The 13,485-nt window shown below is 36.9% G+C and overlaps 1 protein-coding gene across 1 annotated transcript in view; it reads left to right on the forward strand.

Annotated features, from left to right (window-relative positions):
- The first annotated feature begins 12,748 nt into the window (after positions 1–12,748).
- The window catches only part of LOC130103695 (nitric oxide synthase, inducible-like), a 33,103-nt gene continuing 32,366 nt past the window's right edge, over positions 12,749–13,485 (forward strand). The window contains exons 1-3 of the mRNA XM_056269989.1: positions 12,749–12,842; positions 12,924–13,025; positions 13,220–13,368. Of these exons, the coding sequence (XP_056125964.1) occupies positions 12,783–12,842; positions 12,924–13,025; positions 13,220–13,368 (311 nt within the window). The 5' untranslated portion in view covers positions 12,749–12,782. The remainder of the gene's footprint in view (positions 12,843–12,923; positions 13,026–13,219; positions 13,369–13,485) is intronic.

Raw genomic sequence — 13,485 nt, forward strand, 5'->3', positions numbered from 1 at the left:
TGAATAATTATTAATTACCAATTATTAATTATGATATGCAAATTCCCCACGGATTAGATCCGCCCTGAATCCTTACATAGTAATGCATTAATTAACGTTTAGGGGTAAACTAAATAAATCAGTCTCCATAAGAATAAATATGAAGTAATCTAAATTTGAATTAAACATATAATTTAATACTGCCATAATTTAAACTAATATCATAATCTGCAGCTTTGTGACAAATAATCCACACAGACACAGATCCGTCTAATCAAACGTGGAAAATAGATTAATAACTAGCACTAATAAATTTAATTTGGTCTAAACCCTTTTCTGATTTTTATAGTTTATTTAGGCCTATGTTTAGTAAGAGCTACTTTTCTTCCTGGAACTACAGTATGTAGGGTTTGTTTCTGGTGGGACACTCTGTGCTCGCTCGGCACATTGGTTGTGTTCCTATGGTAATGCTGGCATTTTAATCTCATAAATGTTGCCTCTTTTGGTAAACAGAATTAATAATTAATGACATGTTTGCATGTATGTTGTATTTGGGGGGTTTCAGGAGGTTATGTACAATAATTAACTGTATTTTTTGTTGTTTAAATATATATGCTTCGATTAGCATTAGCTTATTCCCTATTTTACATGTGAACATGTCTTATGTATGTCTTTACAGGTATGTTTGGACTTTCTTTTAAGTCCATATATGTTTAATTGTATAAATAAAAATTAAAGAACTACACATAATTTTATCTTTGTTTTTTTCTACCATGGGTGTAAAGGAATAAGGATGGCACTCTTATTGTATATGTTTTTTCATATTTTAGTTAATGATTTGTAAGTGCATCATTGTGTCATGACTTTACTTAAGGCGGCACATCATAATTAACTCGTTATTAACCCTCTGGGGTCTAAGGTGTTTTTGGGGTCCTTGAGATGTTTTGACATACTCTGACATTTGTGCTTTTTTCAGTTGCTTATAAACAAATTACTGGCAAAGGTGTAATTACACTCTATTTAGCACAAACAGGGCTACCATAATATGTTATCAACATGTATGTACATGTTTGTATTTTTGAGAGAATATTGTTTATGCGTGGTTATTGAAAAAACTAAAACTTAAAGTTTCTGAAATAAGGCCACAAAACACATACTAAATATGTGTCCACAAGACTTTTGACTAATGGATGTTGTCGCCTAGAGTTTTTTCTTCAAAATGATCTGAAAATCATCCTGCCTTATCATTCACATAAAACAATAGATTGGTTTAAATTTAATAATGACACTTTTTGTTTGGAAAGGCAATATGCGCAGGGGTGTGACCTGCTGTGATTCACACCTGAGAAGACAATGGGCCGGCATAATAAGCGCATAATGGGGCTGCATACTAATGACCCTTTCATTCAGGTGTGTCACTGAGCCACAAGAATGCAATGACAATATATATATATATATATATATATATAATACAAAATTGGTTCACAGTTCCAATTATTTATTTTGCAAATTGTGCTTGCAAATTGTATAATATCAAATGTAAACATTTCTAGTAATTGTGCAGTTAATTCTCATACTGTTTTTACAGAAAGTTTGGGAATAAATCCCAAATGTGTCACTAATAAAACACAATACAAATAATTTAAAGAGGAGGCTTATATTGAGCTTTTAAGATTTACCTAAGATTTATTTATGTAGCCTACATATATTTTTGCTATTTTAATAAAAAGGTTACAATTACAACAACAATTAAAATTTTAATTATATTTCAAATGTAATCTTTCTTTGTATATACTAAAGTATACATTTTATCATACATATTTCACAGTTGCGGATTAATTAGTTTGAATAGCCTACAATCGAACAAACACTTTAATAACATCTTAGCAAACAAGCTTATTTGATGTGGCAGTATTTTACAGTAAAAACGACATCTTGTCTTTCATATCGTCGCTGTCGGGCGGAATCCTCGTATCTCCAAAACCATTATTTTTCAGGAAATAAAAAAAACTGCATATTTTTTTAGTTATTAAACATTGTATCGTTAAAGTTGGTATTATACATTATATTGCAATTATATACTGTTGTGTACCAACATTAACACAACATTTCCCCAAAATCATGTTTAATCGGAGATACGAGGTTTATGACTTGGGAGCAGGGAGATACGAGTTTACGCTGTCATTGATAAGAATGGAACGGACGCAGACTTCGCTGCTGCCAGCATTGTTCATTAAAGTCCGCGGTCGCGTTGAGCCTTTTGACGAGACAAGGCTTTAAGAGCTAATCAAAGCTTATGGTTGTGGTTACATATATCTTCCTAAACTCAATTTTAAAAGTTTATGAGCTATAAGTGAGGCAATACAACAACAAAAAAAACAAGCTGACTAGGCTGTCTAATAGGCGGAAATTAGCCTAATCTGCACGCAAACTTACCTTTGTGGCTCACGGGCTTCCTTCTGCTTTCGATTACAGCTTTCGATCTTTAACAAAACAGGCCTACTCAAATGTATCTAACCTAACTATTTTCACTCGTTATTACCTAAAAAACAGACAGAGTTATCCAAAGATAGGCTTACTCGACGCCAGTAGACAGCCGTTTTTTTTCTCCCATAAAAACACTAATTGGGGTATTTTACATGCACAGTGCCAAGAGAGGGAACTTTGAGTCAGTAAAATAATAATAAAAACAATAATTTAATGGTGGTATCCAAAACATTCAATTCAAGTATTATATTATATACATTTTAAAACTTCAATGCACATTTATAATAAGCCTAGTAATAAGTAGACATTTAAAATACATCAATAACTAATATCATAGTTTAACAATAAAAAAAATATAATATTAATATAAAATAATATTTATAATATAATAAAATCACAGTTAAAGCTTGTGTATTTGTGTTTGTGAGTATGGTTAGCCCTTGTCTGTGTGCATGTATCTGTGAGGCTCTGTGTGTGTTGTTACATTGCCATCATATTTTACTGCCATACCAGTATTAAAGGAGAACTCCGGCGCAAAATGAACCTTTGGTCTAATTACACATTGTTACCTAGTCAACCGTTATCTGAGATTTGTTTTCATGATTATCGAATGTAAATAGTTTTATCTCTAAAAACAGTTTAGCCTATAAAGCTAGTATAACGCTAGTATATTGGGCATAGTGTAATGACAAATAAAAATCGCTTGTTAATACCACTAACAAGGCTGAAAATAGCCCCACACTAACACGGTAGCATAATGAGGGTCCCTACCTTCAAACCGAAGCATTGAGAACTTTGTCAGTGTCCAGACAGTTTAATAAGAAGATATTTTAAACATACAGTCAACTTCGCGTATACAGGCAGAATCCATCTTTGAAATACAGCCTTTACCAGTCGATCTACGAACGCCGTTCCAAGTGCGCTGGTGAGATGTGAACGAGCTATAAGTTGTGATAAGGTGAGCGCGAACAGCAGGCTTGGATCGGCGTTCGTAGATCGACTGGTAAAGACTGTATTTCAAAGATGGATTCTGCCTGTATACGCGAAGTTGACTGTATGTTTAAAATATCTTCTTATTAAACTGTCTGGACACTGACAAAGTTCTCAATGCTTCGGTTTGAAGGTAGGGACCCTCATTATGCTACCGTGTTAGTGTGGGTCTATTTTCAGCCTTGTTAGTGGTATTAACAAGCGATTTTTATTTGTCATTGATCTATGCCCAATATACTAGCGTTATACTAGCTTTATAGGCTAAACTGTTTTTAGAGATAAAACTATTTACATTCGATAATCATGAAAACAAATCTCAGATAACGGTTGACTAGGTAACAATGTGTAATTAGACCAAAGGTTCATTTTGCGCCGGAGTTCTCCTTTAAAGGAGAACTCCGGCGCAAAATGAACCTGGGGTTCATTAACACACCAATAACACATTGGTACCGAGTCGACTGTTCTCTGGGATTTGTTTTCATGATAATCGAGTGTAAAGAGTAAAATAATTTAATAAGTAAAAAGAAATCGCTAGTTAATACCACTAACAATGCTCAAAATAGCCCCACACTAACACGGTAGCTTAATGAGGGTCCCTACATACAAACCGAAGCACTGAGAACTTTTTAAGTGTACAGACAGTTTAATAATAATATACTTTATAAAGACAGTACCATCCCGGAGTCATCTTTGGAAAACAGTCTCGACCAGTCGAACCACGAACGCCGTGCTACAAGCTGAACTGTGACTTGGAATCTCAAAGTTCAGCTCACTTAGCATGGCGTTAGTGGTTCGACTGGTCGAGGCTGTTTCCCAAAGATGGCTCCGCGATGGTACTGTCTTTATAAAGTCTGTATACTTTATACTGTCTGTACACTTACAAAGTTCTCAGTGCTTCGGTTTGGACCCTCATTATGCTACCGTGTTAGTGTGGGGCTATTTTGAGCATTGTTAGTGGTATTAACTAGCAATTTCTTTTTACTTATTATATGCCAACATATACTAGCATTATAATCTAAACCGTTTTTAGAGATAGAACTCTTTACATTCGATTATCATGAAAACAAATCCCAGAGAACGGTCGACTCGGTACCAATGTGTTATTACACCCCAGGTTCATTTTGTGCAGGAGTTCTCCTTTAATACTGCATCCTATATTAAGCTAGTGAAGTAAATTGTCGTAAAAGCTGTGAAAGTCCTTTGGGATGACTTCCTTCAGGTCTTGGAGGTGTTTGAATTTCAGGTCTCTGCTCTTCAGGCGGTCTGAATAGAGTGGGGTGACTGTGTGGCTGTCTGAGGTGGAGTTTCGGAGTTGGTGACTTGGATGTGAATGCCAGTCATCAGAGTGGTTGATTTTGAAGTCCATCGTTCCATTGTTGTTGTACCTAATAGCACAAAATATAACACAACAACATAATCACTGTAAGATTTCATAAAACAATATGCAACATCATAATGTCATGAGTATATTGGTAAGACATAAGATTTGCATTGGTAATTACCTGATGGCTCTGATATCATGGACAGTTGGGTCACCAGGTCTTCCTCCAGGGCGCAGAGACTTGCAGAGCCTCAGCTTGGTGAAGTCCTGGAAGAAGGTGTGGTCGATGTACTTGACTTCATATGGATGAGGCTTTACACGGGCCCTCTTCATCAGGTTAACATACTCTGCTGGGAGATAAACATCCTGGTCCCTCAGACGCCTCTCGATGACGCTGTGAACGGAGTCGCATTCCATCTGAGTATGCCCTTTCTCAAGGTACTTCTGAATGACGACTTTGTTATTCTTCATGGAGAACAGAAGAACTGCATTGCTTAGAACTGCATTCCGGTTCTGATACCCGCAGCCGTCACTCCACAGAATAAATGTGTCAGGCTCAGTGTGTGCAGAGAGGTAGTCGACAATGCATGAAACAAACTCACTGGCAGACAGGGATCCCTCGCCTTCATGCCAGACATAACATGTGGCACTGTGTGTCAGCATGTTGTACATGGTAAAATTGTGAACAGCAAGCTTTGTTTTGTAATACAAGGCAGAGGCTTTTAGCTTTGGGCACAAAAGGAGGGCTTGTAAGTCCATACATAAGACCATAGTGTTGTTGCTGGCCTTGCTTTTGTCGGACAACTTTTCGGCGCGGGCCTCTTCTTTTTGAAGGAGATGGTGCTGCCACTCGTCATCAGGTAAGTTGCCGGTCTTGAAAGCACAACAGATGTTGCACTGGTCCTTTTTTGGGTGGTAAAGGCCTAGGTTGAGACGCTTGAACTCATTTGTGAACACTTGCCTTGACAAAGGTGTTACATTCTTCTCTGCAGCAGCACGACAATACACTGCATACAGATCAGCCATCGATTGAAACACAGGTTCCAGATACTGTTTGGATGTTGTGGATCTGCAATAGTGTGAGGGCACCTTTGGGAGGTCGTGCAAAAAACTGCAAATTAATTCATGGCCTGCCACTGAACGACGTGCATTGCTGTGTGTTTGTCCCTCTGTCTCTGCTTGCGTGTGTCCCTCCTTTGCCCAGTTAAGAGCAGACCACTCGCCTATTCCTAGGGTAGACAAAAATATACTTTTGCAGACGCGTCTTCTCTGCCCGCTGACCCGTAAAAAAAACAACAGCGAATTTGATCTTCGGGAATTTTCAGCCCCCCTTCTCCTTTGCACGGGGACCACATCAATTAGACCACGCACATACACTCTCTTCTCCTCCCAGGTCACATGTTGCCAAAAGTCATTGAAAATCGTATTCCTCTCAGGCTCGCCGATTGCACTGCAGTGATGTTTACCTGACCTGGCACATGCTGCTGATGAACATCTAGGCCCCATAGCCCGTGGCTCCCTCATTGTTTCCTTCTGCTTCTGTTTTCCAATGTATGACTTTCCAACCATTCTTCTTTTCTTGTTGATGACTTTCTTCCAGGTGTTCTCAGCTCTCAGTCTTTTCCTTGGAGGTGCGTCTTCCTCAGCATCTGAGCATGAATGCTCTGCATCCGAGTCCTCATCGCCTCCACCATGGAAAACTTCAAAATACACACACAAACCAAACGTCCATGAATGAGTTACATCTTTATAAACTGTCAACAGTGAGGGCTATAGTTGAAGGACCTTATCCAATTTAATGAGAAAATGTAGAAAAGCATCAAACTTACCCGTGTCAAACTGCACCTGCTCTGGAGCCAGCAGTGAGGCCTCCTCTTCCTCCAGACCACCAGAGAAATCTTTTCAAACACATCATACAAATAGTGTGATTTTTTTATTATTTCTATTGTTGTGAAATACATCTGCATTAAAACTCATTCATTTTGGCATGTGAAATCATGATTATCTCTCAGAAATTCACTCTACCAGCATGCACCACTGTATCCTCCACCACTGTATCCTCCACCACTGTTGCTTCCTCTCTCTCTAACGTTACACTCTCTCCATCAGAGCTCTCACTGTCTAATAGGGCCCTTGCCTGATCATATGGCACATTGACCATCTGACAGAGTTCCTTTAAGGACACAGACATGGTTGCTGCAAAAAATAAAATAAATAAAGGTCAAATGATCGTTTCACTAAGTTATACGACATGTTTACGTATGATAACAAGGCAAGAAGCCAGCTAGCTTGCTTAAAGTGATGAACATGACGTAAAAGGTAGCTACTTGTTGAACATGACGGAATGCCTTGACATTGTAAGCTACAATACTGACATAGTACATTAAATTATTATGTTGTTCCTCAGATGAGTGCCAGAACTAGCGTTAGCGGGGGTCGAGAGGTTTTTATTTAAGCCCCACGAAAATCACGTTAGCTACCTATCTCACCTAACATGATGACAAAACCAATAACGTTGCATAGCGGCTAACTAAGTCAACGACAGGCAATTTTTGCGGTTTAAATAAAATGTCCTCGTCAGAAACAAAACCATGGAAGATTTCAATCAACATGATAAGTTAACTTAGCTAACTTACCGTCCAATGCAAGACATAGCAGAAAGAAAAATCTAGCATCCTCAGAAATGATACATTACACTAAACTAGCACTACCATTACTTCGATCGAGATAAAACTGTTATATATAATATATAAACTGTTATTATTATATAATTTATATAACTAAATCATGAATAAGGACATTTACCTCAGAGGACGTGTTGCTCAACGAGGATTGCGACTTCCAATCTTGAGGAGAAAAAATGCCGCGAAGCTCCAGCGCGGCGGCGCCAAGTGAAGAAGGGGTGGAGTTACGAGGTTTCTCAGACAGTTGAAGTGTCCAATGGAGTTAAGAGGTTTGCTCACAAGCTATTTTCAACACTTTCGATTGGTTAATAATTTGTAAAAATAACAGACCCACGTGGAGACTGACCAATAGCATCGATTTGTGAAAAAATATTAAATTGACCAAATTTGGACATACGAGGTTTCCGCCCGACAGCGACGATATGTAACATCGTTTTTATGATTAGGACATATAAATGTTAATTTGCAGTTTAATACGTTGCTTATACAAAAATAATTTATTTCAACATATTTAAGTTGATTTTTACTCATCTCAGTATTGGAATATAGTTAGGCAAAAGCTGTTCATTCATTCACACACAAAAATGCGATTCATATTCAAACAGTCTTTTTGTTTACAGACACTATTTCATATCGCGATTAGAACAAAGCACTTGAAAATAAAGAATGTAGGCCTACCTATTCCTCAGCTGGATCCGTTGCTCCTCCAAATGAAACTACCTGCACTTCTGAGGTAATTTTTTTCCAGGATTATTATTAAGATAGTATTATTCCTCACAGCGTCGTAAATATGAGTCTCTTTCGGTGGGTTATCCAGCTGATGTGGGCGTGGATCGCCTCAGAGCATTTGTGTTTGAAGAGAGCGCACGCTCCGTGGGCGTGGTCAAATTAACTTTAATGACCTGAGACGAGAACGACTATCATCTCTCTCTTTTCGTACAGATTACATAAAATGAGAAAATTGTTTTTTTATATAAATTACTTCATTTAAAAGAAGATTATTCAGGCTTCATGCCTGTGTGTTTCAGAATGGACTTCACTGACAGAGAGAACGCAGAACGCGCATCATGTTTATTTTTCTTTATTTGGCGAAAAGCACAACACTTTGTTTTTATTGTGAGGTTCCACAAAAAAAATACAAACTTATCAGGATCGAATGATGTACAACACTTATATGTAAGATCAAAATCAACAAAGTAATTTGAGTCTCTTTTGCACTGATAAGGAAAAAAGTGAGCTGGTATCGCCGGCGAGACCGCCGACCTCAGAGGGTTAACTAACCATACACTAACATCAACTAGTGGCTTGTTAATGCATCATTTCATGACTACTTGATGGGGCACATAATTACTAACTCATGATTAACTAACCATACATAAAGTAATGGCTTGTTAATACATGACTGTGTCATAACTTTACTTGGGGGGCACATTATTACTAACTCATAATTAATTACTTATAAAGTTACATGAATTCATGACTTGTTAATGTATCATTATGTCATTTCTTGTTGTAAGAAATCGTAGTCTGCCTCAACCCAGATTCCACTCCAAAATATATTTTAGAATGAGCTCATGCCCAAAATGGCTTAATTATCATAGAGATGAAAGAAAGTCAAGTTGTATTTTTTAAAGAACACTGGGGGTTGATCACATACTTAGCAAATGGTAGTCAATTGTAGAATGGGACTGGGTGTGGGACACAGAGAACCTTATCAGACAGTGGGGTGTCTCAACTTCATTAACATACAGACCACAGCTGTTGCAACAAGAGCAACTTTATTTACATTGAGACAAGGATAAAAGGTTTGAGATTTAGATGTTCTGGGTTCATTCTGACGCCGGTGAACCCAAGGTGCTTTGTGTACCTTGCCACTGCTATGCTGTAATAAACTTCAATTTTGAGATCTTCGACGTCCACGTCCATAATTTTTTCTTACATTGTCTTGGCCCTCCAAGAGTACATCTTTAAAAAGTTATCAATTACACATGTTCTATACATATTCAGCTCTTCTAAATCAGATATAATTTGGTGCTTTTCGATGGTTTGTAAAGAAGTGGAAGAGCAGAGGTGCTGTGCCCGAATTTGGATGGAGAAGGAACTGAACGGTAGGAGGAAAGTGGACACATTTTGGAGGGGCAATAGTGGCCCCAAAGAAGGGCAAGGAAACAAGACTAACATCCGACTGCATTATGATATAAAGACAGTAAACCAATCCACAAAATAACTACAGAAATAACCATCACCTGGGCTAACACTGATTTTAATTTTGAAAATTGCATCTGTTTAATGGATATATTAGTGTATGTATTTCACTCTTGATGGCAGCAGCAGTGGAATCACTTAAAACGGAATGAGATTAAATTGTTTTTAATGATGAATGCATCATTGTGTGTTCAATGAGTAAGGTTAAATGTAAATATTGCAAGACATCTTGTGTCATTCAATGATGTTTGTGACAGTTGCTGATGGCAAATGTATGAACAATTTTACATTGTGCCCTTTTAATACATCTTTCTTCTAATCTAGAGCATGTTTGATTTAGTTTACCCCAAAGTGTTAATTAATACATTAATTAACAAGCATGTGCCAACATGTAGTTAAGATGGTATATTCATGCAGGAATTCATATGACTCATGTCATAGTTAAGGTTAGTTCCTCATTAGTACATGTCTTAACTCATCATTAGTTCATAGTAAAGTAATTATTAAATCAGGTATTAGTACATGATTATTCATGTACTGTTATTGTAAAGTGTTACCAAAAGAATTGACTCAAAAGAGTGAATTATTTTTTAATGAAGCATCGCTCATGCCCAAGAAAAAAAGAGACAGGGCGCTTGGAATGAACTGCATTTCTTAACATGTATTGCAATACTATGGGTGGTGGAAAAAAAATGGGATGGGAGAAAAAGATATTTTTCTAATCTTTTGTGTTCCCTCGCAAAACCAGTTGTGAGCTCGGACAAACACTTCCTGTTTAATGTCCCGCTGGCAGTGTTTCAGACAGCTCCGTACGTTAACAGTGGAGCGGTTAATAGAGTTTGAACTTGGAATCAAATATAAAAAAATGTGGTCAGTGAGTGCTTAGTTCAAGGAGTTCAGTAAAGTTGGCAATATATTCACAGATTTTAACTTACCGGTTCAATGACTTGTGAGCTAAACGTCGTTAAAACACAAACGACACCTATTTACAATCATAGTAACGTAGACAACGAGCTAAAACCATGTTTTCCCTCAAAACGAGCTTTATAATATAAATTGATCTATATGAGCAGGGGGCTGAGAGATATGCCGGAAGGGAGTGTGCAATGACAAATGAAAAATAAATACACACATGAAATACTGGACATGAGTCCATAGTTATATAGTTTTACTAAGATAAAATTGCTTTCAGCAGTGACCTTCATGCTTTAGTTATCTTTAATGACAATTAGCAGCCAGTGACATAAGATTGATTTCAGCCCCTTACACAGTTACTGGCATGTGGCAAGCAGAAACGTGCCAGAACTACATGGCTTAATGGTTTATATACGGTGTGTCAAGCCATTTCAAAAGCTTTTGTTTAGATTCGCAAGTTCACACATACAAATAATCAGATATAGGAAAGACAACGCGTATTTGGTGTGCTGTCCAAATGGAGGGCTCCGAGCTCGGAATTTGCCGTGACCTCACAGACACAAAATCGCCTGTTATGATCTTAGACAGAGGATGCAGGGTTAACTTTTTACCTTCAAGTCGACCGCCACATGCTTGCCCATAACAAAAAGTATCATTTTTATAGTCACGTTCATACAATTTGCTAAGTCAGTGATAGATAGTTATCAAAGGGTCCCAGATGATGTGCCCCATGCTCCATTGATTTATGAGCCTTCAGTACATCCTGGACACAATGTTTGTGGTAACACCAGACTTCACTTTAATCTACTAGAAATAACAACTTCATAAACATCCAGAAAATCCAGAATTAATATTTATTTTGCCAGGCAGAATAAAAGAAAAATAATACTTTACATATTAGTTACATAACTCATCAGCATGAAATGGGGCATGCCTATTTCAAGAATTGTTGTCTATCAGTCTGCGGGCGTGAAATGGAACCAGGTGTTCCAATCTGAAGTTAGGGAGGGAGCTTCAAGACAGGTGATAAACAGATTAGATTACGGAAACATCAGAAATCTTTGTCAGATGATAGTAGACTAATGAGAGGACGTCATCGGTTATCTTTAGAAAACTGGGAATGGCACTGCGAAACTGAACATACTGAACATTTCATAACTATACAATTCTATAATTCCACAATGTCCTGTTATTGTCATAGTCACATCATAATATTTTCATTTCTGCCTCGTTTCATTTAGTTTCTAATCTATTTAATTTCTAATATGTTTATTTTCCAGTAAAAGGTTTCATGTTGCTGCAAAGCTGGAAATCTTTAGATTTTTTTTTTTTTTTTTTTTATATAGTCTTCAATTTTTGGGGTTTTAAAGCAGAGGTACAATTGATCAACTAGGTTAGGAATAATGATCATGTACTATTTATATTACAGAGGAAAAAGTAAAGCAATTAAAATTTAATTAAAATATTTTGCTTTCCATCAAGAAAGTTTTTTAACTTTGTGTGTTCCTTCCCTTTTCACATCAAGGAATGCAATTACAGGTGTTTTTGATTGTTATAGGTTCTATTTCAGCTTGGTCACCGTGATTTTGCCAAGTAAGACTATAACTACATTCCTGTCCAAAAATATTGTCTTAACCCTATCCCTAGCTCTAGACCTAACCCTACCTATAACCCATAATCAGAGGGAAATGGTAGCTGAATAAAAATGGTGCAGAAGCACCTAACCCTGGTTGTAAGCCTAAACTTGACATAAACTGTAAACTTGCCCCACAAATCTGATATGTTGTTGTAGGATCAACAAAGATGTTGATCCAGGAACATGTTGTACTTGGTGACATTACATTCACCATTACAGCTCACACCCTATACAGGAGGCAAGGATCCGCCCAGTGTGGCATCCTTAACTGGACTATATAATAGGATGTTAAAACAGAAGACCAGAATGTGAAACAGATGTACTACTGCTGTTTAGATACTGAGACAGAAACCTTACAGTTGAAAAAGGTAAATACTCCATTTGTGTTTCTTTCTTTCATTCATTTAATGAAAACTTTCATTAACTTGTATTCACCGTCTTTGCTCTTTATCGTAATTATTCTGCATCATTTTCGATGTCAGGTTATAGCAACACTGTAATTGAAAATTATACAGTAATCTCATAGACATTATTAAGATTTGGTTGCAATAACATTTTCAGCAGGATGGGAAAACAAGTCCAAACCTCAACCATTGTAAAAGACAACCCGACTTTGCAGTCTAAGGTTAGTAAAGCATCTCATATTTTGCAAACTATTTATTGTGTCCTTCTGTTTAAATAATATATTAATTTTTCACACTTGCAGTTAGCAGTCGATCGCGCAGTTCGATGTCCATTCGCTGTTCATTTGCAAAACTATAAGGATGGCTCGACCCACCAAGATACACTGCATCACAGAGCAGCTAAGGTATTTTAAATTGTAATCAAAATAACTTAATGTTTAAAGCAGATTTGTGGTGTAGCAATGAAGGATTGATGAGTTTTTATCAACAATTTTCTTAAGCTTAACATGATAAGAATTATGTAGATGTTAAGCAGAAGTTAAAAATCTAAATGTGAATGAGGTTTAATATAGCTTCTTATTCTTATATCTTATTCCAGAATACGCCCTGCAATTCAAAAACTTGCGAGGGCTCCATAATGAATCCCAAATCTCTGATACGCGGTCATTCCAAAATCACACCTTCCTCAGATGACATCCTCACACAGGCAGTGGATTTCATCAACCAGTACTACAAATCATTCAAAATGTAGGAGCAATGTATTCTCTAATAAAAAGTTTATTTAACTTAATTTAAGAATTACAGACAAGTATTCTAATACATTTATGAATAATATTATAGGCCAGGCTTAAAATTCAACACTCA

Source organism: Rhinichthys klamathensis, unplaced genomic scaffold (assembly GCF_029890125.1).
Source record: "Rhinichthys klamathensis goyatoka isolate OS25496 unplaced genomic scaffold, OSU_Roscu_1.1 h1tg000296l_1, whole genome shotgun sequence".
Lineage (NCBI taxonomy): Eukaryota > Metazoa > Chordata > Actinopteri > Cypriniformes > Leuciscidae > Rhinichthys > Rhinichthys klamathensis.